This window comes from Lampetra planeri, chromosome 20, assembly GCF_965212315.1.
Source record: "Lampetra planeri chromosome 20, kcLamPlan1.2.h2, whole genome shotgun sequence".
Lineage (NCBI taxonomy): Eukaryota > Metazoa > Chordata > Hyperoartia > Petromyzontiformes > Petromyzontidae > Lampetra > Lampetra planeri.
In genome coordinates this window covers 9,734,916-9,757,713 of record NC_136126.1, presented here as the reverse complement: position 1 = coordinate 9,757,713, position 22,798 = coordinate 9,734,916, and the positions used below count along the sequence as shown (strand labels likewise).

Sequence of the window (22,798 nt, the reverse complement as noted above, 5' to 3'; positions counted from 1 at the left end):
GCTATTCGGGTGACAAACACCCTCTTAGCTACCCTGGCGACTAACGCCCTCTTAGCTACCCTGGCGACTAACGCCCTCTTAGCTACCCTGGCGACTAACGCCCACTGAGCTATTCTGGCGACTAACGCCCACTGAGCTATTCGGGTGACAAACACCCTCTTAGCTACCCTGGCGACTAACGCCCTCTTAGCTACCCTGGCGACTAACGCCCACTGAGCTATTCTGGCGACTAACGCCCACTGAGCTATTCGGGTGACAAACACCCTCTTAGCTACCCTGGCGACTAACGCCCTCTTAGCTACCCTGGCGACTAACGCCCACTGAGCTATTCTGGCGGCTAACGCCCACTGAGCTATTCGGGTGACAAACACCCACTTAGCTACCCTGGCGACTAACGCCCTCTTAGCTACCCTGGCGACTAACGCCCACTGAGCTATTCGGGACACTCCCTGCCCGGGGTGTCCGTCTTGACTGTGGGTCCCCAGCCCGACCCACGTGGGCGTCGGACCCCGGGTCCCACAGTCTCGCCTCCGAGCCACACAGGGCCCCGGTCCCCACAAGGACAGCGGGACTAGGGGTCTCGGGGCACTAGGTCTTCAGCTCCGTCTTCTGGTCTTCAACTGGGTAACTCTCCCCGAGTGCTCTCGCGCGTCCCCCTTTATACCCCACCTGCGGACGTCGCTGCGAGCACCCATCCTATTCGACCAATCACTGGGCGCTGGCTACGATCCTGTTTTCCCACATCTCAGCGTGCCTCAGCACCCACGCCGCGCCGCCCCGTCATCTGTCACTCCCGGCGCGCGCGTCCACACCACGCCCACAACGCGTGCCCAACCCCGCACCCCGCGCCGCCCCGTGATCCATCACTGTCACAGTCGGCGCACGTCAACACCACCACTACATCACCCCCTACCACATAGCTCGCAGCCGACCCGGCTGCTATAAAAATATACAAACCCCCCTGTGTGCCCCGTAACACAACACAACAACAAGAACAACAACTAACGTAACAACACAACACAACGCGAACACTACCATCCGCAACCATCAACCAATGCCACCGCGACAACAGAACAATATATACAATCCGGCGAGTGACAATAGCAATGTGTATGCAGAAAGAAAAATAAATGGAAAATTTTTTTTTTTTTCTCTCTCGACTCGTGCAGCGTCCCATTCTTTCCGAGCGTCCCTACAACGGGACATTACCCCGGCAGAGGGGAACACCGGGCGAGCTCGGTGTCGAAAAAAAATGTCTTCATGAAAATTGTTGTGCCCTAGCCCGAGTCCGCCTTGCCGGTCCGTCGTACGGCACCAGACGCGGTTGAACGTCCGGTGGTGCCGGCAGTTCAGGAAGACATTGGCCAGGCATCGAGGACCCGTGCGTGCCGCGGGGTTCAGGTTCCCGACGGTCAGCAGCCGTCAAGCCCGAGGCACCTGGGGGTGGGTCAGGTGGAGACACGTGAGGAGCAGCCTGCGACACCTCCCTCCCCAAGTCGACGGTCACATCACACGCCCGGTCGTTACGGCACAGAACGGGGTCACACGGTGCCGCATAGGGCTTCAGTCGGGAGGGGTGCACGTACCAACGGCGTTTTTCCCATTTAATCTGTATACTCTGGGGTCGTGCAACCCGCACAATTTCCACCGGTCCCCTCCAAGGTCTCAACAATTTGGGGGACGTAGCCAACGGTGCATGTGGACAATGCAGCCAGGCCTTATCGCCTGGTTTCCAATCATGCGTATGCACCCTCCGCCCATGCAATCTCTCGTTCGCGATTTGCCGAGACCGCGAATTCAACCTCGCCGCCTCCCGCGCTTCAGTCAATTTGGCGATATTAAATTTGATGTGGTCTGCCAATTTTGATTTTGCACGTGGCTGGGAAATCCCCAGTTGGACGTCCATGGCCGGATCGGCCTCCCGCCCATACATAAGAAAAAATGGGGAAAACCCCGTCGCCGCATGAGGGGCCATTCGATAGGCCGCGAGTACCCCCGGCACCTGTAAGTCCCAATCAACCTGATCGTCGCAGACCTGTTGGCACAGCATAGACGTAATCGTCCTGTTCAGACGCCCAACCATCCCGTCAGTCTGCGGGTGGTAGGGGGAAGTATGCACTTTCATTGTACCCAACAGGTCGCACACCTCGCGCAACAAAACGCTCGAAAAATTCTTTCCTTGATCCGTCAGCAAGCGTTCGGGGGCGCCCTTGTCCAAAACATAACCCTGGACGAAGGCGTCCGCCACCGCTGCAGCCGACTGGTTGGCGAGTGGCCATGCCATGGGCCATCGGGTGAAGTATTCTACGCCAACCAGCAGGAACCTATTTCCCCTCGGTGTAGCAGGAAAGGGCCCCAAGATGTCCAACGCAACCAATTCGTTTGTGCGCGAAACTTGAATGGATTGCAGCGGTGGATTAGCTGCCAATGGTGGCGGTTTTCTTTTGGCGCACCCTACGCATCCCTTAAGAATGTTCGCCACGTCGTTACCCATCCCCGGCCAATAATAGTCTCGCTGGATTAGGGCGAGCGTTTTGTGAAAACCCAGATGCATGAGCCGTTCATGAGCTGCCAGAACGACCCTACCCCGCATAGCAACAGGCACAACGAGCACGTGACGCCGGGACATGTTGTCCCACTTCATCAAAAGGCCCTGTCTGCACACCCAGGAACCGACCCGCGCATCCCCTACCTCGGGAGCGCCAACTTTTCGACGTAGCGTAAGTAGGGAGCTGTCGGACATTTGGAGACGGCCCCACTCAATGAGGGGCAACGACAACAGCGAATCCCTCCCCGTGGGAGCGTCGACTCCCAATTGCACTTTGGACAAGTTAGCAGAACCGGCACACAACGAGTCCAACCACTCTGTCCCCTCATCACTTGGAGGATGCGACTCGACAGTGAAATCCGCTTGAGCCACGAGCCGTTCCTCAACGGGTAGCGGCGCGGCGTGAGCCAGCACCGTTCCCTGCGCAATTACGGCCGGCCGCGACCCCGTATTCAGGACCCTTACGAACGGCTCACTGTCCCCACTCACCATGGTTTGAGCAACCGCTAAGTCGAGGCCCCTTCTGGCCCTGTTAGACGGCCCCAACAGCACCCCCTGTGCCACCGCACCCACCTCGAGTGGCTTCCTCAACCGAAGGGGTACCAACATTTGCGATCCCGGGGGCACCCGTACAGTCTGAGTTGCCAGCGCCTGCACCGTCGCACAAACCGTGCGTATTTTGGTAGGGCTCGTCAAGAACGCAACCCGCCGACCTGACGGAAGCTCAATGCAGGCCTGATCTATGAGAATTTTGATGGGCATTTTGGACAAAAAGTCCGTACCTAGCAAACAGGGAACGGCCAGCGATGATGATACAAAAATAGGGCCCGCCAATTTGACGTCACCAATGCAAATAGTCGCCCGAATCTGGCCGATGATCCCCAGGGATCCCCCATTCGCCGCATAAAATGGCACGTCCACTGGCAGAAGGGGTCTACTTTTGACGGGAAGAATGTTATAAATAAGGTCCGAAATGATAGTGGCCGACGCACCCGTGTCCACAAGCACCCGGACCTCAACCCCGTCAATAAACCCCGTTACCACGGACGACCCGGCCGACGCAGCCACTATCCTGTGGGCCAATTCGGACCATTCGACTGCTTGCGGGCCGTGTACGGACCCCCCTCGCCGAAATGAACCCCCGGCACCCAGCCGCGAACCCCCCACCGCCAAGCGGCGACCCGAATGTGCCGTGTTTGTGGACCGAGCGTGTGAGGTGCCGCGACTTGCCGGGTTTTGTTGGGATGCCTTGTGGGCCTGGTCGTCGTCCCGACGTGGTCCTGTGGCGCGCTGACGCGGGGCCCGGCACCCGGCTGCGACGTGACCCCGAAGGCCGCAGTTGTAGCAGACGACGAGGGACGTCGTAGGTTTCGGTTGCTCCAGCTTGCGGGATGAACGTGTGGGCGAACGACCTCCCGTTCTCCACTCCCCCGGACGCGATGCAGCGAAGGCCTGCTCCTGATCCGCAGCTGGCTGAGGCTCGGCGATCGTGGCGGCCAGTACCGCGTTCCCCGCCAATTTGCAGACGACCCCCGGCTTGCGTTTGAGGACCTCGTACGCGTGAATGCTCGTGGCGATCGCCAGGGAGCAGATATCCATTTCGTTCGCCACATTGATGGGGACCCCCAACTCGTGGGCCAACGCCAGCAGCTGCTCCATCACCATGGCGTCCTTCCCCTCCTTATCCATGCGGGGAAAAGCTGCGTCCGCCAAGGCGGGCAGTGCCGTGCGATAGGCGAGCGTCGTTTCTCCAGCCACCTTCCGCCGATCGTAGAACTGGTGGCGACACGTGGAGGGCGGTCCGAACACCTTCGCCATCAGGTGTAGTGCGGCCTGGAGCGTAGAGCGGGACGACCTTGCAGCAGATGTGAAGGCTGCAAGCGCGTCGTCGTCGAGCATCGCTGGCAACGCACGCAGGGCAGTGGTGTCGGACCACCCCGACATCTCCTGATGAGCGAGGAACCTTCGTTGGAAGGCTCCCCAGTCGCCCCCATCCGCCTTGAACGCCGACAGCGCGGGCAATCTTTGCTGGAGGACCCGATCGTCGTCGACGTCGGAGAGATTTTCCCGCGCTCCGCTGTAGTTGTGTAAAATGTCGGCTCGGTTGTCAGGCGCAAAATGGAGAGCTCCGGCGCGCGCTGATGACGTGGGCTGCGCTGAGCGGAGGTCTCCGGCCACGTGGTGTCCGTGCTTCCCGCCAATCGATGGCGGACCCCTCAAAAACGGCGGCAACTTCCAGACTTTTGGCGCGAAGCGCCTTTTGGCGGGATCCCTCCAACCTCGCTTTCTCCACCAACCCCGCAGCCGTTTTTTCGCTCGCCGGAACGGAGATGTCCGCCAAGACAGCGGCGGCGGCGAGTAGCAACTCCGCCAACCTGGAGTGTGCGTCTTGGAGGCTGGTGTCGGAGGCGAGCGGAGCGTCGGCCATCACCGCGAAGTGCTGCATCGGCGGCAACTCCTCGTCCTCTCCTCCCGAGGTTGGTGTCCCCGGTACGCCGTCGTCTTCCCGACCTCGCTCGTGGGTACGGGTAGTCTTCCTCGTGTCCATTCTTCTTGAAGACAGGTTCACTTCTGACGCCAGTTGTAATGTAGTAACTCGGCGGGAGACGACTTCACGGGGAGCACACTCTTTTATTTTACCAAACTCGTTCACAGGTGACTAACACCCACTTAGTATCTCGGGTGACAAACACCCACTTAGCTACCCTGGCGACTAACGCCCTCTTAGCTACCCTGGCGACTAACGCCCACTGAGCTATTCGGGTGACTAACACCCTCTTAGCTACCCTGGCGACTAACGCCCTCTTAGCTACCCTGGCGACTAACGCCCACTGAGCTATTCTGGCGACTAACGCCCACTGAGCTATTCGGGTGACAAACACCCTCTTAGCTACCCTGGCGACTAACGCCCTCTTAGCTACCCTGGCGACTAACGCCCTCTTAGCTACCCTGGCGACTAACGCCCACTGAGCTATTCTGGCGACTAACGCCCACTGAGCTATTCGGGTGACAAACACCCTCTTAGCTACCCTGGCGACTAATGCCCTCTTAGCTACCCTGGCGACTAACGCCCACTGAGCTATTCTGGCGACTAACGCCCACTGAGCTATTCGGGTGACAAACACCCTCTTAGCTACCCTGGCGACTAACGCCCTCTTAGCTACCCTGGCGACTAACGCCCACTGAGCTATTCTGGCGGCTAACGCCCACTGAGCTATTCGGGTGACAAACACCCACTTAGCTACCCTGGCGACTAACGCCCTCTTAGCTACCCTGGCGACTAACGCCCACTGAGCTATTCGGGACACTCCCTGCCCGGGGTGTCCGTCTTGACTGTGGGTCCCCAACCCGACCCACGTGGGCGTCGGACCCCGGGTCCCACAGTCTCGCCTCCGAGCCACACAGGGCCCCGGTCCCCACAAGGACGGCGGGACTAGGGGTCTCGGGGCACTAGGTCTTCAGCTCCGTCTTCTGGTCTTCAACTGGGTAACTCTCCCCGAGTGCTCTCGCGCGTCCCCCTTTATACCCCACCTGCGGACGTCGCTGCGAGCACCCATCCTATTCGACCAATCACTGGGCGCTGGCTACGATCCTGTTTTCCCACATCTCAGCGTGCCTCAGCACCCACGCCGCGCCGCCCCGTCATCTGTCACTCCCGGCGCGCGCGTCCACACCACGCCCACAACGCGTGCCCAACCCCGCACCCCGCGCCGCCCCGTGATCCATCACTGTCACAGTCGGCGCACGTCAACACCACCACTACACCTCCAAGTACAAGTCTGCGCCTAAGTTACACGCTACAAATGTATAGATGTATCACAATGCACGCGTTGTGATCTTTAGCGCCACAGTAAAAAAAACTATGAAATACATTTTGAGAATAAGTTGTATTGTAACACGTTTGCTGTACTCAAAAAGGAACGACCGAAAGATAACTGCAAATTGATAACCAAAAATATGATTTATTTCATGAGGTTTAACATTCCAATGTTTTTGAACCACACCCTCAAGAAATATACTCCATGCAACACATAACTCAACAACAGGGTTACCACCACCAGGTAAACAGAATGAATTTATATTGCTCAGTTTGCATCGTCCCAACAAATGAATAAACGTGTTTGAAGATGGGCAGATGCCAGTTTTGGTCAGAATTCAGATCTTGCCACATTTAAAAATATTGAACGGAAACAAACTTTATAAACGACCTCATTTAAATAGAGAGAACATTGCTAATGATACACCATTCATGGATTTAAATTGATAACATATGAAGCTTATGGATTTAGTATATGCACAGCTTACACGGACCGCACCTCCGATTAGCACAGTTGGCTATGTACGTTGCGAAAGATGTTCCACATACAAACATACATGCCAGGTTCAAATGTTTTTTAACGATATTGTTAAACAACAGGTTGTGTTACTAATCAGTACATGGCAAGGACTACCACGAAATTAGCACCTTCTGGTGCCGGGGATGCTAAAAGGAATTAATTTGCCAGGTGTACGATGCAAAACATTCAGGCTGCTTGTCATCACGGGAAATACCCAAACATCTTGCAAAAGTAGATTTTTTTTGCATACCACGGACAGTTTTCTAAAATGCCTACATCAGATTGTTCACGGCACGTGTTAAGAGTTGTATCTGTGATCTCCACGCCTTTCACCGGGGTTCATGTTCAACGTGCAATTCGATTGTTTGGCGAGATAACACACTATCGCAATAGACATTGTTTCTGAAAGGTGTCACGTTTCTTCGGCGTGCAACAAACTCACAGCAACACAATTGGGTGTTGTTTTAGAGTTGGGTGTATTTAAAGTAAAGGTTATTTCATGCTGAAAATGCTTAATTATACTAACACCAATTCACATAGTACTGCTGAAAATCTTAACAATACGTAACCTTTTAAAAACAACACACATGCCAAGCTCACAAAAAGATTACGAGTGGGATTACAACGCATGGGATTCAACCGATCCAAGTTCCTGATTTGAAGACCGTAAACATCACAACTTTTTCAAATAATTCATGTTTTACTGCAACATTTAATTTTTAAAATGTCATCTCTTTTACACCCCCCCCCCATCAACAATCAGAGCCTTAAACATGTAATGTTTGCACAAATACCAAACATAAGTACTTAGCTGCATAGATTAGTAGAAACAAGGTTTTAAAGCTATCATAGTAGGAACCATTTAAATACAACAGGCTATTATAATCTCTTTGCCATATTTAAAATCACTGTGGTAGGAAGCATTCGACCTATGCATGTCACGTACCACAACACTCCACACACGCGCACACAACGCTGCTGACATTACAAACGGGGGTTGATGGAAAGGAGTTAACGATCAATGGGCGCACAATTAAAAATCGACCGTCTCATCGTCTACAATTTGGCAGCCCAACTCACGACAGGTACCAATGGGCCGTAAGGTTACCGTCGAAAACCAGAAGCGGAGGCCGCGCACACTATCTTTCGGAGCGACGACCAGCTGCGCAACCTCCAGCATCGCTGCCGAGACCTGGGGGGGGCCGAGCTAAATTTACGGAGCAAACTGCCGCCCACGCCCACCGTGGGCAATGGGGGGGTGGAGTGAACGAAAAAAAACCCGTCTCCCATGACAGCTGCCCGTGTGATAGCCAGAGCTCGATGTTTAACAGGGCCTCTTAGGCATGAAACCCACTGCTGTAACACAATGTTGGGAAGAGGTGGGGAAAAAAACCCCATCCAGCTCAACACGAGGCTTGATGAATAGCTGAGTGGAGCCCAGCAGTTTGTTGTTTGATGCAATAGACTAATACATTTATTTTATCGTGAAATATATAATACCAATTCTGGTATGAAAAATAAACAATATGGATTTTGAAGACCACAAGAAACGTAGCTTGCAGAACGCAAAATCGCCTTCATTTGCAGTAAAAGGAACCGTGTAAATAGAATGTAAACTCTTGTTGAATGCTTTCTTTCGCCTATGTGAATTTCACAATATAGACATTGTGGTGAAAACAATATCTTGTTTCAAGGCTTACAAACTGTGTACATATTCTGGTTGTGACTGTACAATGAGGCAGCATGAAGCGAACACAATCCTTGTTCAACACAATAGAGCAGAGCTTAACAATCCCTCGCCTTGTATTCTTTGAACTATCTGAACAAAATGCATGCTTGTGCTCATAACAAGATAGGTTTATACGACCCCCTGACCAAACAGTGGAAGGAGCATCCCTCTCAGCAAGTTTAACCCAACAGAGGCTGCACCTTGCAATGAGGTAACGATTATAAACCGAAGGCAAACACATCTCCAACACAAATTTACATAGTTAAGGCAATATCGTGGTGTTTTTTTGAATGAAGACCGAGGCATGCAGGTGTGGGGACCCCTTCAATTTCTCACCACTTTCCATGTATGGCTATATCGATGCTCACAGTATAAACAGTTAAAATAATGGCACGTGTGTGTGTGTGCGGGTGGATATCCAGGTGTGAAGGTTATTCAATGATACGACACCAAGCAGGACATGATCGGGATTTAAACAGCACATATGGGATTCATGGGGACCTGAGGAGGTACACATCAGCCAATCCAGCGAGAAATACATCTGGATACGTCTGTGACCTCCCATTGGTAAGCCATAGTTAAGCTGCGACCTCTGTGAACCGCCCGTTACACGGTTGTCACCGTCCCACAATGGTTTGTTCTGGAAATTAGTGGACGTGTCAAATGTCACAAAATAGAGGTGTTTTCCCATACACCAAGGGTGGAATGAGGTTTGATTAATCAATATATTAAGCTCACAATACATGCACTGAAACATATATTCAATAAAGATTTTGTCTCGAGTAATATATGTTGTAATGGGTTCGCATCACCCTTGCAGACACTGCTAACCACCCCTTATTCCATTCACAAGATTATCAACAAAAAAATGATTGAATTCGAATTTCGAGAGCGGTAAATTATTTGAACTCCAGTCTAAAATTAGTCACATTTACACAAGACACATGCTCTCAATTTGCACTGCAAGATAACCCAGTCAACAAACTCATCAGTATAAGTGAATCGTCCACTTAAGAAGGCACACACCCACACAACTCATGATATAGCACTAACAAAGGCCATATTTTAAATGTCTGTGCTATCATTACATAAACATTCAAAACTAGTATTTAATACATCACTACATAGAATCTCTGACATTTCAGCCCTTGATTGAAACGTTTCGATTCCGCCAAGTCCAGCATTGGAAAAATAATCACCAATACAAAAATAAAACAGGACAACTTGCGTTAAAAAATAACTTTTCGGAAAAATATAAATTAATTTTACAATTAAGAGGTCTGGAAACATTACTCTAAATTGTATATTATTTAAACATATTTCATGTCACTAAACTAATTCAGGCCCATTTGGCAGGTGTGGCTGTCCCATCAAGTACTCCAGGTTTTGCATGGAGGTCTTTACTTTCTTCTCCAAAATAAACAGTTTATTAAAATCAAATATTTAACCTGATTTCACCCAAATAGTAATCTTGAGTTATTGTCTAATTAAGCTTTGATTCTAAATAAACCCAATGACTAATGTAAAAACACATCTGTTGGCAGGATCAATGCAAATATGAACTCCATCTTGTGCCTGTCTGGACCAAATGACAATGTTATGCAATGGAAGTGAATGCCAAAAGGGAATGCATGTATTAAAATATTTAGAGACGTGCATCACAAAGGATTTAGGTTCAGAATGTTTTGGTCTGTAAAACCGTTGAACACATGACTAGTGTATGTAGAATCTGTGCCACCCTTCTCAGCTACATTTGGTATTGAACTGTAACAATTTTTCTTGGCATCTCTTAATTGCATATTCAATTTTTTTAATATTCCTATTTGGCATTCTCAATACACATCTAATTTAGGGGTCAAAACATCTCGGCGAGAAACGTGAAAAAATACTATGCATGTTGAACTTCCAAGCGTACATAGCCAATCGTGCTAATCGTAAGTGTAATGTGCCTTCACGAGTGTAACATGCATTGTTATCGTCCGTTTTCTTATCGTTATTAATCTCACACCTCGTCAAATAATTGTTGCCGCTACGTGGGTGAAGCGTTCTACAATAAATGTAGGATCTTTGAAAAAGGTGGCTGCCAAGTCTCCAAATACGTAGTGGTACTCATTTTATAGACTGTGGAGTGAGCTGTAAGTAGACTAGCCAAGATTTAAACTCCATGCACTCAAGAAGAGAATGTCTACCAAATGAGCTACAATATATTGACCTTAATATTCCAAAGGCAATGCTCCACATACGCCCACTAAAATCGATACATTCCTACACTGATCCTACCAAAAGACAATCATCCACCAGGTGATAATACATGAGTCTAACAATGATATTGAAGGTCCCGGCTAAATGTGTGATTTATAAAGTGGGCTGAATCAGGTGATGTTTATTTGTTCTTTGTAGAACTGATGCGCAAAAACGTCTCGTACAACACCAGGGTATCAACCTACCGCCACTTAAGCTGTCAGTGCTGGAAGATTGGTTTTCATTGTGAGGCACTGCAAGCAAATACACAACCGCCCTTAATCTCTGATTGCACAATGCTAGTGGATTAACAACATGGAGTGTGTTTTGTGTAATCGCAAATGCCAAGAATGGTGTTCTGTCGTAATAATAAATCACATAATTCACCATGGGAATAAGGAACACATTTTTAATTTATGTGGACTAACGGAATTAACAGCTCTTATAGCCATAGAATCACTAGGCCATGATCTTGGGATACGCATCTTGAGATCAGGTTTCACTAGACCAGCTTTCAGGTCACTTTTGTTTATCGGTGAAGCAGCTTAAAGAGAATTATGTGGTTCAGCCTGCCATTCTTAGATTTAATTACATACTTGTCTGGTCTAGCTGGTAAAAACATGGAATATATAAAATACTGATGTTCTTCAAGTCGGCAGGGTATGAAAATATGGCTATGTTAACACAACAATATAAGAAAGCAGGCCACTATCGTATGAAATTGGAATTCCCACCACTGGCTCAGAATCACTTGCAGTGATAAGCACAAGTCCCATGCTCCAATGAGCATAAGACATTTCGAGTACACTGCATGTAGGCGCTTAATATACAAGCTGCCAGTTACTTCATCTGCTACTCAACGCAGTAATGTTAATATAAAACTGCTTGATTCTGATATAAAATCCCAAGCTGCGAGCCTAAAATTCTGGTCTTTTGAAACCCAAGTTTCAAGCCCCTAAGTGGGCCAACGTTCCTGTGGCTTTAAGGTAATACGCTTGCAGATATGTACCTAGACTGTGTGATACGCTCTTGGCTTCGTTATAAATAAACATTATTTTATAATCATGGTCACTCAAGTCACAGCTTCCTAGTGATGTCATTGCATTGATGCAGTATTAAACTGTACATGGGTTGGCATCACAGATACATCACTAGGGCACTGTCAATGGGAGTGCCAAATCACAATAACCATAGATTTCAAGTCGCTCATTAAAACAAAAAGTCTCAAAACTCATGTTGAACAACCGGGGACACACAGGCTAGGTGGTGCATCTACAAGATAATATCCATTGGCGTTTGAGTACGAGATCCCCACCCCCCTCTCCCCCAGTGAAGCACCAGCGTCGCACACGCTATGTGCACGCTCAGGCGTGGTGCGTGCATGCGAGCGAGCGCTGGCACCAAGCGCTACGTGCGAACGCGCCGTTGGTCGTTGAACAGGCTGCGCAGCGTGTACACCTGCAGGCCGGCCACCACCACCAGCACCGCCATGCTGATCCCCGACCACAGGTTGACCATCTCGAAGTTGGTCTCCTGCAGTTTTCGGTCGCGGGCCTCGTAGACTCGCAGCACGGACTGCATCTGAATGCTTTTGCCGAGGCGGGTCTTTATGTTGTCCATGGTCTCCTGTGAAGGGAGAGAAGCCAAACGTCATTTGTTTATTGTAGGTATTCATAATAAACGTTTTTTATAGTTAGATCGCATTATTTATAAATGTGTTGTAACCCTCCACCACCCGACACGGCCAATCAGTAAAAAAAAGAAGTGTCACGTTGACAAAAGACAAATAGTTCACTACTTTACTTTAGCCCACCGGTGTGTTGAAGAGTGAATCCACAACATTTACAATTTTTGAGTACAATGTTTCGCTGGTAATTACATCCAGCATCATCGGGCCCGATCAGAGATGCGGGGGAAGGACAACTAAACACAATAAGCAATTCAGTTTGTTGTCCTTCCCCCACACCTCCAATTAGCACGGTTAGCTATGTACAGCGGGAAAGAAGTTGAACATAAATATAATTATTTTCTATCTTTGCCACCAGTCGTTTACACTTGTGCTTTCGGCAACCATATGCGTGGCAAGACATAAAATGGAAGTGTAATCCACATTATGGAAGCAAAGACTGATTTGTTAAATACTGAGGTGTTCATATTTATTGTAGGCAAGGCAGCTGTGAATTTAAAGTTGCTAATTTGACCCTTGGGCTCTGAAAAAGTTTTGGCGCCACCTTGCGAGTTTAATTTTAGATCCCCAAACACAACGTCATCTCTACGCTCAAACATCCCAATCAAACTTTTGATGTGTGCTTGTAAACCACGACCAATGCTGTTGATCGTCATCTTATTTATCTACGTCTTGTTTTTCCCGTAAACAAAAGTTAATGTCAGACAGTCCTTGACACGTGACTTAGCAATGCATGTATAGAACAGCGGCAATGTTTTGCATTACAATTTCTTTCTTGAAGGCATCCACCACCCCACCTCCTCCCTCCTCACCTGCAAGTCCTCCAGCTTCATGTCAATAATTTCGTCGACCGCCACAAAGTCCTTCCACGCTGGCTTGTCGTCCTTCTCCACCTCCATGTTGTCCAAGATCACCTCGAAGAACACCACCTTCTCCGACACATGGCTGAAGCTGTTGTCGAAGCAGAACATGTAGTCTCCGTCCTGCTTGGCCTCCACGCTGCGGAAAGCGCGCATGTCAGCCAGACTGCGGAGCACGAGTGTGTGTGTGTGTTCCGAAAGCATATACGATAAATATACGGCCTCAATTTTCAACATATCTTTCGAGTATTTATGCACGTGGAAGGTAAATGAAATACCGGGAGAAATCCATGCGCGCTCATGGGAAAATAGCCAAAAACTGTAAATATGCGGTAGGTTAGCACTCTACTTGCCACACTGCTTTCTACGAGCCATCACTTCGTAATGACGTATATCGATGTATGTATGTTGAGCTTCTTTTGTACCACACGCAGCCAGCCATGCTAATTGGAGGTCGGGGGAAGGACAACAACCTAAACACAAAAAGCATTTATAAAGAAATGAGTTTTCAATTTAGATTAAAACGTGCAAAGCTCCAGTGGTTCCTAATATCGGAAGGAAGAGCGTTCCAGATAGCTGCAAAAGCGGATCTGAAAGCGCGCGATGTGGTGACCGTCTTTATCAGATGGTTAGCCAAAATCGGCTGCGAGGATGATCGGAGTTTACGTGATGGTATTTGCTCCTTGACGAGATCAGCAAGGTATTGTGGTATATTTGTAGCAAGCACTGTGTGTAATGAGTGTGACCTTATAATGTATGCATTCAGCAACTGGAAGCCAATGCAGTTCAGTCAGCGCCGGACGGACATGGTCGGATCTTGCAGTACCCATCACGACACGTGCCAAAGAATATTGTACACGCTGCAGCTTATTATTGTGTAAATCGTGCTTGTTCCAAACATTGCCCTTAGGCAGTTTGACATGTAGAGTGGCTTTACAAAAGCACAGATGCATCCACTGCCATTCGAGCTTTCATTTAGCCAGCAGTCAGTGCTGTTGACTTCACCACACCTGGCCATAATTTCCTTCCCTCTGCCAGTTCCTGAAAACTGTTGTACAGGTCCACTCGTATGGTGTCCACCACCTGGCTTTAGGTCTCCGCCCTACGGGTGCCCGTCCTCTGCCAGACTTGTCACGAACCCTCCCATCACAACTTCCTCTTGGTGATAAGATCTACCACGCTTTCCTTTCACATCCTCTTCTGGATCTCCAAGTTGCTTAACCTACCCTGAGATCAAATCTGAGCACGCTCACTTGAATAACTCGAATCATGTCCGGGATATCAGCATTTTCTCGACTATCGATTGCAATACCAAGTAGAGTTCCGTTGCAATTACAGGAGGTCTGGAAGTCAGGCGAATGATAAACTTAAAATGGGGAGGTCAGTGTTTTCTAATAGAGAATCAAATATTCAACATGGTCAGTTAACAACATGATGACAAACTGGCCCAAGTCTTCCCCCCTAAAAAAATGCTCTGGTACCACTGATGGCGTAGGATCACACGACGTGTGTGACCGAATAAAGGGGTCTTCATGTTGAAGATTGGAAGGACACCCTCGCCTTCATAAGTTCGTAAGAGTAGGTGTTCCTCACGAGACAGTGGTGACCTCTGGTGGTGAATGGGTGGTGTGCAACACCTTTGGAGGCCTTCTGACTTCCTGTACTCGGCAAAGAGGACTTGTCCCGTAGGAGACGAGATTGAGAAGTCCACATCCATGCCCGCACCGTCAATCACCTGCCAGTCACAAGCGCACAGAGGGTGGGGGGGGTGGAATGACGGATGTGTAGGATAAATGATGACGAACGTTAATGTACAGGATCAGTAAGCCACTAATTATACATTTTTTAAGCCAAGATATTCTCACTTCATCACAGGACTCTTCCTGACATGTTTGGCCAATTATTTTGTAGGTGAATATTTGTTATTTGTTTTGTGTGTATTAAAATCGGACTGCCCAGCAAAACCCAAGGTTTCATGGGGCTAACACTAAAATTCCACACATCTAAGAGTTCGATTTTGATTGTTATGTTAAGCATTTGTACAGGTGTGCACAAACATAACCGAAAAACCAGGGTGGCCTTTCGTTGTGACATGTAGGGGTATATGTTAACTGTAAAGAGAAATATGACGGAATTGTGGCCAATTATGCAGTCACATGCATTTGCAATCTTATTCTAAAATAAATTATCGTAATGATTCACTGGGTGCAAGGAAAGATCGCGATTCAACTAAATGAATCAACCAGTTGAAGTCCGTGATAGAAACAAGACTCCAATGCCTTATCTACGACTCACACGCGATCCCTCACAGTATCGGTCGGTCAGTAATCGATCAAGATACCTGATACTGCAATTCCAGGAAGGGGCCCATGGTAGCAAGACTCACCTCATCTACTCATCACAACCAATCCCTCTCAGACTGATTATATTATTTGCTGATAAACTACAAGTAATCATAGTAATAAAATCGATTATTAATCACCTGCTACTCCTCCATGGGAGACAAGACTCAACTCACTGTCGTATCGACTAATCACAACCGATCTCTCACGGTGTAATCGATGAGGGGTCCCGTCACCTGATACCCCTCTTCCAGGGAACGCCTCCGATTATGGCAGACGCAAGACTCAACTCACGGTCTCATCTACTCATTTCCCCATCAACAACCGATCCCTCAGGGGTCTAATCGATGAGTAATCGATGAGGGGGTCCCATTACATGGTACTCCTCTTCTAGGGAAGGCCTCCGATTATGACAGACGCAAGACTCACTCACGGTCTCATCTATTCATCTCATCAACAACCGATCCCTCTGGGGTCTAATCGATGAGTAATCGATTAGGGGGTCCCATCACCTGGTACTCCTCTTCCAGGGAAGGCCTCCGATTATGGCAGACGCAAGACTCACTCACGGTCTCATCTACTCATCTCCTCATCAATAACCGATCTCTCAGGGTGTAATCGATGAGTAATCGATGAGGGGGTTCCATCACCTGGTACTCCACCTCCATGGAGGCGCCCGTCGTGAGCGCCTGGTAGAAGCACTCCGTGCGGCCTGCGGGCAGGGTGAAGGTGAAGTCTCCGTCCAGAGACTGCGCGAAGCCGTTCGCTAGTGACGGCAGCAGGAGCAGCAGGAGGAGGAGGAGGTGATGATGGTGGTGGTGCGGCCACATCTCAAGAGTGTGGGGGGTGGTAATAATATTAGTTGGTGATGGTGGTAGTGGGGGGTGGTGGTATTAGTTGGTGGTGGTGGAAGTGGTGGTATTGGTTGGTGGTGGTGGTAGTGGGTGGTGGTGGTAGTGGTGGGTGGTGGTGGTGGTATTAGTTGGTGGTGGTGGATGGTGGTAGTGGGGGGTGGTGGTAGTGGTTAGTTGGGGGTAGTGAGTGGTGGTGGGGGGTGGTGGTGGGTGAGGTGGGGTTGGTGAAAAGCGAAACAAACCACTCGGTCAGAGTGTCTAACCGAGTGAGACGTGAACACGCCGGCCACGATTGGAAGTCGTCAACAACTTATCGCCATTAAAAGTGGCGAGCGAAGGCGGCGAGGGGCGGGTGCGGAGGGGAGGGGCGCTGCAAACCAACCTCGTAAATAACAAACGCCCTGAGGGCAGCAATGGCAGCCGACGCACGGAGTCGTGCCACGCAAGCGTTGCCCTGCGGGCGTTTTGCTTGACGAATTCTGGGTGTTGGAGGAATTTCGATTCCTCGATTATTGGGATTATTGAAACATGAATCGATTCAAAGCCGCACAGCTGATGAGACCCCCCCCCCTTCCGGAAATATCGAAACCTGTCGAGATTTCGCTTTTCTATCATCATAATTTTATGATGCAATTACGTGTACAGGTAGTCCTCTACTTACGATGGAGATGCGTTACGACGACCCCATCGTAAGTCGAAGATGGCCTAGGCTACCCAGGGGTCTTAAAGAATGGTGAATACTCATTGGTTCTTTCGGTAAAGTAACGTCGGTGAAAATAAAACATTAAAATAAGAATATAATCGCTTGTCCCACCTGATGACGGAAGTTTGTGTTGCTTCTGAAACGTCGTGATTTAATTTAATTATTTCTATTCTTTTTTTATTCTTTATTTTTATTTTCACCTACGTGGCTTTACCGAAAGAACCAAAGAGTATGGATCCTTGCAGTTACGAAAACTTCAGATCTAGAATGGTGATAATTTAGCAAAACAGAGCAATTTACAGTACCGTACTGTATAATTATTAATTACAATACTGTATTGCACAGTAAAATGTAAAGTAAAAAAAAAACGTAAATTCTTAGACTATGAACTGCAATTTAATAGAAAGTTTTTTCAGGAAACAATCCTTATCTGTTTCGATTTAAAGCTTTCGTGACTGCAGGGATTCATCTTCTTGGTTCTTTCGGTAAAGTCACGTAGAAGGGAAGTAATAAAATAATAAAAATAAAACATAATAAAACAATTCTCACGACGTTTCGGCCACAACGCAAGCAGCCGTCCTCAGGCGAAGAATGAGACATTATCAAGCTAGGAGCTTATATAGGTGTAGCGAGGAGGAGCGCCTTAACAAAAGAATGTGCATATGAAGAGGAATTTTAGCATACCAATGGGCAATGCGTAGGAGGGGGGGCGGAGGGGTTTCAAAGTCCCATTATGCCCATGCATTATGCAGGATCAACAGCACCACGGGGGGGCGCAAGGAACAACGTTAATAAAGGAAAGGAATGTTAATGATATGTAGCTGCATTTACCAAACAACCACGTAGAAAACCAAAGTAAAAACTACATAAAAAACTAAAATATAAACTGATACTTACTATACTCTACAATAAGCTGAGTTACTAACAACAAATAATAAATTACAATTCTACGTCGTAAGAAGTATATAATATACTTCCATCTAAACTTTATTCTCTTAGCATATACAGTACTATATAAGCCATCTGGCTATCATGAGAGATTCGTTCATGAGGCGATCCACATATACAAACACAGAGACAATTTTAACCGAGAAGATGGATTCAGGCTTAGCAATCATTGGAAGGACGTAATAAACCATTTCGATACACATTAGGGTGAGTTGAATAATACATAGTGTTATATTAAAATGTATAAAGTATAGGGTTGTTTACAGCAATACAGTATATAATTTAATGTTGGGTTTATCTATGGCAGTATATAGTACTGTATATGCTAAGAGAATAAAGTTTAGATGGAAGTATATTATATACTTCTTACGACGTAGAATTGTAATTTATTATTTGTTGTTAGTAACTCAGCTTATTGTAGAGTATAGTAAGTATCAGTTTATATTTTAGTTTTTTATGTAGTTTTTACTTTGGTTTTCTACGTGGTTGTTTGGTAAATGCAGCTACATATCATTAACATTCCTTTCCTTTATTAACGTTGTTCCTTGCGCCCCCCCGTGGTGCTGTTGATCCTGCATAATGCATGGGCATAATGGGACTTTGAAACCCCTCCGCCCCCCCTCCTACGCATTGCCCATTGGTATGCTAAAATTCCTCTTCATATGCACATTCTTTTGTTAAGGCGCTCCTCCTCGCTACACCTATATAAGCTCCTAGCTTGATAATGTCTCATTCTTCGCCTGAGGACGGCTGCTTGCGTTGTGGCCGAAACGTCGTGAGAATTGTTTTATTATGTTTTATTTTTATTATTTTATTACTTCTCTTCTACGTGACTTTACCGAAAGAACCAAGAAGATGAATCCTTATCTGCTATTTAAAAAAACGTACAGTATCGTATCTCGTAACGCTGCTGCGTTTGCCTGCCGCGCGAAATTTAAAATATTTAACAATTTTGTCGTAACGATATCGCCATCGTAAGATCGAAATATCGTACGTCGTAACTCGGGGACTATCTGTAATCATAACAACACCTTTATTTGCAGGGCGCTTAAACGTCCGTCACTTATAAGGCGGACTTTGCATCACAATCCAGCCACGTGGCAGCTGTCTCTGTGTGGCACAGGTGGGCATCAGTCTGCCAGCAGAGGGAGGGCGGTGTTACTTTGGATTTTCCCCCCAAATGTGTACTTTTTAAATCCTTTATATTAAGTTCGCTTGCTTGCTTGCTTGCGTGCTTGCTTGCTTACGACCGTGCAAATCTTTCGGTCGTTTTTTAACCCACTTCCCGTGATCCAATCGAGTTGACATTTTGCACACAGACTCGTGGTGCGAGACAATTAATGTTCGTGAAAAAAAATCAAAAATTTTACACTTTTTAGGCAACAAAAAAATATTTTACATTTATTCAAATAGAACTCATTCATGGCTTTGGCTGAACGTCACAGTGTAGGAGCCCAGAGCGTAACCCCTCCACAGGCCGTGGCGGAGTAGCGCAGTTGGTAGTGCCCTCGCTTCCCATGCCAAAGGTCGCGGGATCGATCCCCGCGTCCTCCACAGGCGAATATATTTTTAAATCCTTTATATTAAGTTCGCTTGCTTGCTTAGGACCGTGCAAATCTTTCGCTCGTTTTTTAACCCACTTCCCGTGATCCAATCGAGCTGACATTTTCCGCACAGGCTCGTTGTGTGTGACAATTAATTTTCGTGAAAAATGTTTTCCAAAATTTTACACTGTTTAGGGAAAAATAAATATTTAATTACCAATTGCTTAATACTGGCAGACAATCATCTGACCCATAGGTGGCAGTCATCTCAAGCCAGAGGACGAGAAGACTCTAGCCGCCACGCATATAAAGTATTTATAGTGAAAAACTTTGTTTTTACGGGTTTACTTGTTAGGATATTCAGTCCTGTCCTCTCACGCGGTAGTAGTTGCGTTCCTGAAGAACACCGCGTGATGGGAAAATCACGTTATCTATATATATAAAAGGAACATTTTTGAATGTGTGTCTGTTCAAAATGTTTAGCGTACTTCCCGACATGCAACAAACTTGAAATTTGCCATGTGGGTACTTTTCAGACTGTACACCATGCAAAAATTATAAAAATAGACTTTTGTTTTTTTTGGGGGGGAGGGGGCGCAATTATGCATATATTTTGCACGGCAAGTGAGCTGTGACGTCACATCTGTGCTGTGACGTCACATCTGTCATGTTACCCGTGTGCGGAAATGTAAAGGAGTGTGCCTGCGGATCGCGGGTAAAGTCAAATACAAATGTGTTGCAGGTCTAAGGCGTTCTTCGCGCAGCATTGGTTTATTATTTGAGTCGTTAACTGCCGTACGCACCCTGAAAGTTGTGTGTGTCTGCTGCAAGCGCATGGATGTGTTCCTATGGACGCACGCGAGTGTGTGTGGGGGAAGCGGTAGTGTAGTGGTTAGCGCGCTGCGCTACAAAACCCGGCGACTCGAGTTCGATTCCCGCTCACGGCCAACACCGGTGACGATTATTTGAACCGGTCCTGGGCCTCCCCTAGGTCGACTCAGCCTCAAACGAGTATCTGGTGTGGTGTGTGAACATCGCCACTGGGGAGACAAAGGCAGCCGAGCGTGGTGAATCCAAGTCCTGGGCGAAGCCGGGTAGTAAAGCTAGTATATAATATAGGGGGTAAAGCACAATCCGCGAAAACACGCGAGATGCGTACGCAGGCTGAACAAAGACTGAGGTGCCTGGGTATTATCCAGCAGCATCCCACTGCCTTGTGCGATGCCACGCCGAGGCAACCGTACCACCGCTTATTGCTACTCGCGCGACGCGCGTCTGTTCACTCGATCGCGTTATATACAATTTGCATCCGCGTTATAACAAAAATGTGTTCCCTCACACATTCATCGCGCTACGTGCAATTCGCGTTAAGAAAACGCGCAGCCGTTATAGGAGAACAGACTACAGTATTTCAAATATTGATCGTGACGCCTGCACAGCGACCTACTCTTGCGAATGACGTCACAGGACCTTTTAACATCCAATGTGAAGTGAGATTTTTAATCCCACGTGTTCATCTTATGTCACAATGTCATTCCAAGCAGGCGCGTCATCGGTGGAGGGTGGGGGGGATTTCTCCTTCACGTTCAAAATGCAAAAAAAATACACGCAATGCTGAGGTAAATTCATCAAAGTGTCATGTACCCTTCTCTTCCCCCCCCCACCCCAAGGTGTGCACTTACTACTATAGGGTCGGTAGATACTGTACTCATATTATAGCGCTTAGTATTTTTATAGCTCGGGCGGGGGGATGGTGGGGGGGGTAGCGGACCAGCCCCCTGCCTGGCAATGTGTCACCTCCGGCTGGGCAATCTAGGTGAGGCCGCGGGCTCTGCACGGGACTAGGCCTCTCCACGGCAATGTAAAGTACAATTTTATTTAATCTTTCGCTAAGAACTCAGGTTCATTGTTTACTATTATTAAACAAATAAGTTGGCAAATATTACAATAATAATGTTTGTGTGCAGATAAGTCAGGTTCATTGTTTACTATTATGAAACAAATAAGTTAGCAGATATTACAATGATAATGTTTGTGTGCACAAAATTACATTTTAATTATTAGGTTGCTAAATATTTCCTTTTTTGACTGTGTTTTTATGACGCTGAGACGGTGTACTGACAGTCTGCTGTGACCTGCTGCTTGCTGATTAATTAACGTTAGTGCACTGACACTAATATCTACACTGCTAATTTTGCTTTTGCCCATTGTGAGTGTATGCCAGTCTATAATCTGTTGCCTGCTTCTTTACCTCACTCAGTGTACTGCCAGCCTTTCATGCCAACTGTTTCCTGCTTTTTCAGCTGCTGACCGTATTGCCAGCTTTGCATGTCGACTGTAGCAATGCTTATGTCATTGAGTCGGCGTACTGGCAGTCTATAATATAGACTGTAGCCTGTTTCTCAACTTACCTGTGGGTACTGCTGCTCTTTAATGTACACTTATTTCAGCTTATTTCTTCAATGCATTTCTATTGTTTCGATTGCTCACGGCATGCTTTTTACTGATACGTGTACTGCGATGCTGATTAATATGTTATACTGCTAAATACGTTGGACTTTCTTAGCTACAGCCCATTGCATTTCGTCTATCATTTTGTTACATTCGTGGGAACATCACCCATTTATATTTTGACATACCGCACCTTTCCACCAAAGCAGGGAGCACGCAGAAAGGTTCAATGTCCCAAATATTGTTGACCTTGCTTTCTTACGGTGGGTGAGGGACATTGTGAGAGATACATTGTTCTTCCATACCAAGAAAACACCATCGCACGACTTCCTGACACTAACAGAGCATACGATGCCCTACAATAACACATTTTCCTGTGGCAAGGCCAAGATGGGTACCACGTCAACATTCCTCTAATTACAAAGCTGTAGGACAAAGACATCCTCACAAAACTGTCTCCTCTAAAAAAACACTTATATTCCTTCGTGATCATGGACAGAGGAGGAAACCACATATTATGGTGCGCCAACCTCTTTCACCAGTATGTTGTCCAT

At 47.6% G+C, this 22,798-nt stretch overlaps 1 protein-coding gene across 1 annotated transcript; it reads right to left on the bottom strand.

Annotated features, from left to right (window-relative positions):
- Positions 1 to 11,701: 11,701 nt before the first annotated feature.
- Positions 11,702 to 16,938, bottom strand: TMED5 (transmembrane p24 trafficking protein 5). Its single transcript, XM_078603534.1, has 4 exons — positions 16,395 to 16,938; positions 15,040 to 15,137; positions 13,355 to 13,541; positions 11,702 to 12,481 (listed from the first exon to the last, which is right to left on the bottom strand). Exons 1-4 carry the CDS (start codon positions 16,572 to 16,574, stop codon positions 12,263 to 12,265), a joined length of 684 nt encoding a protein of 227 aa, XP_078459660.1. The 5' UTR covers positions 16,575 to 16,938; the 3' UTR covers positions 11,702 to 12,262.
- Positions 16,939 to 22,798: the final 5,860 nt, after the last annotated feature.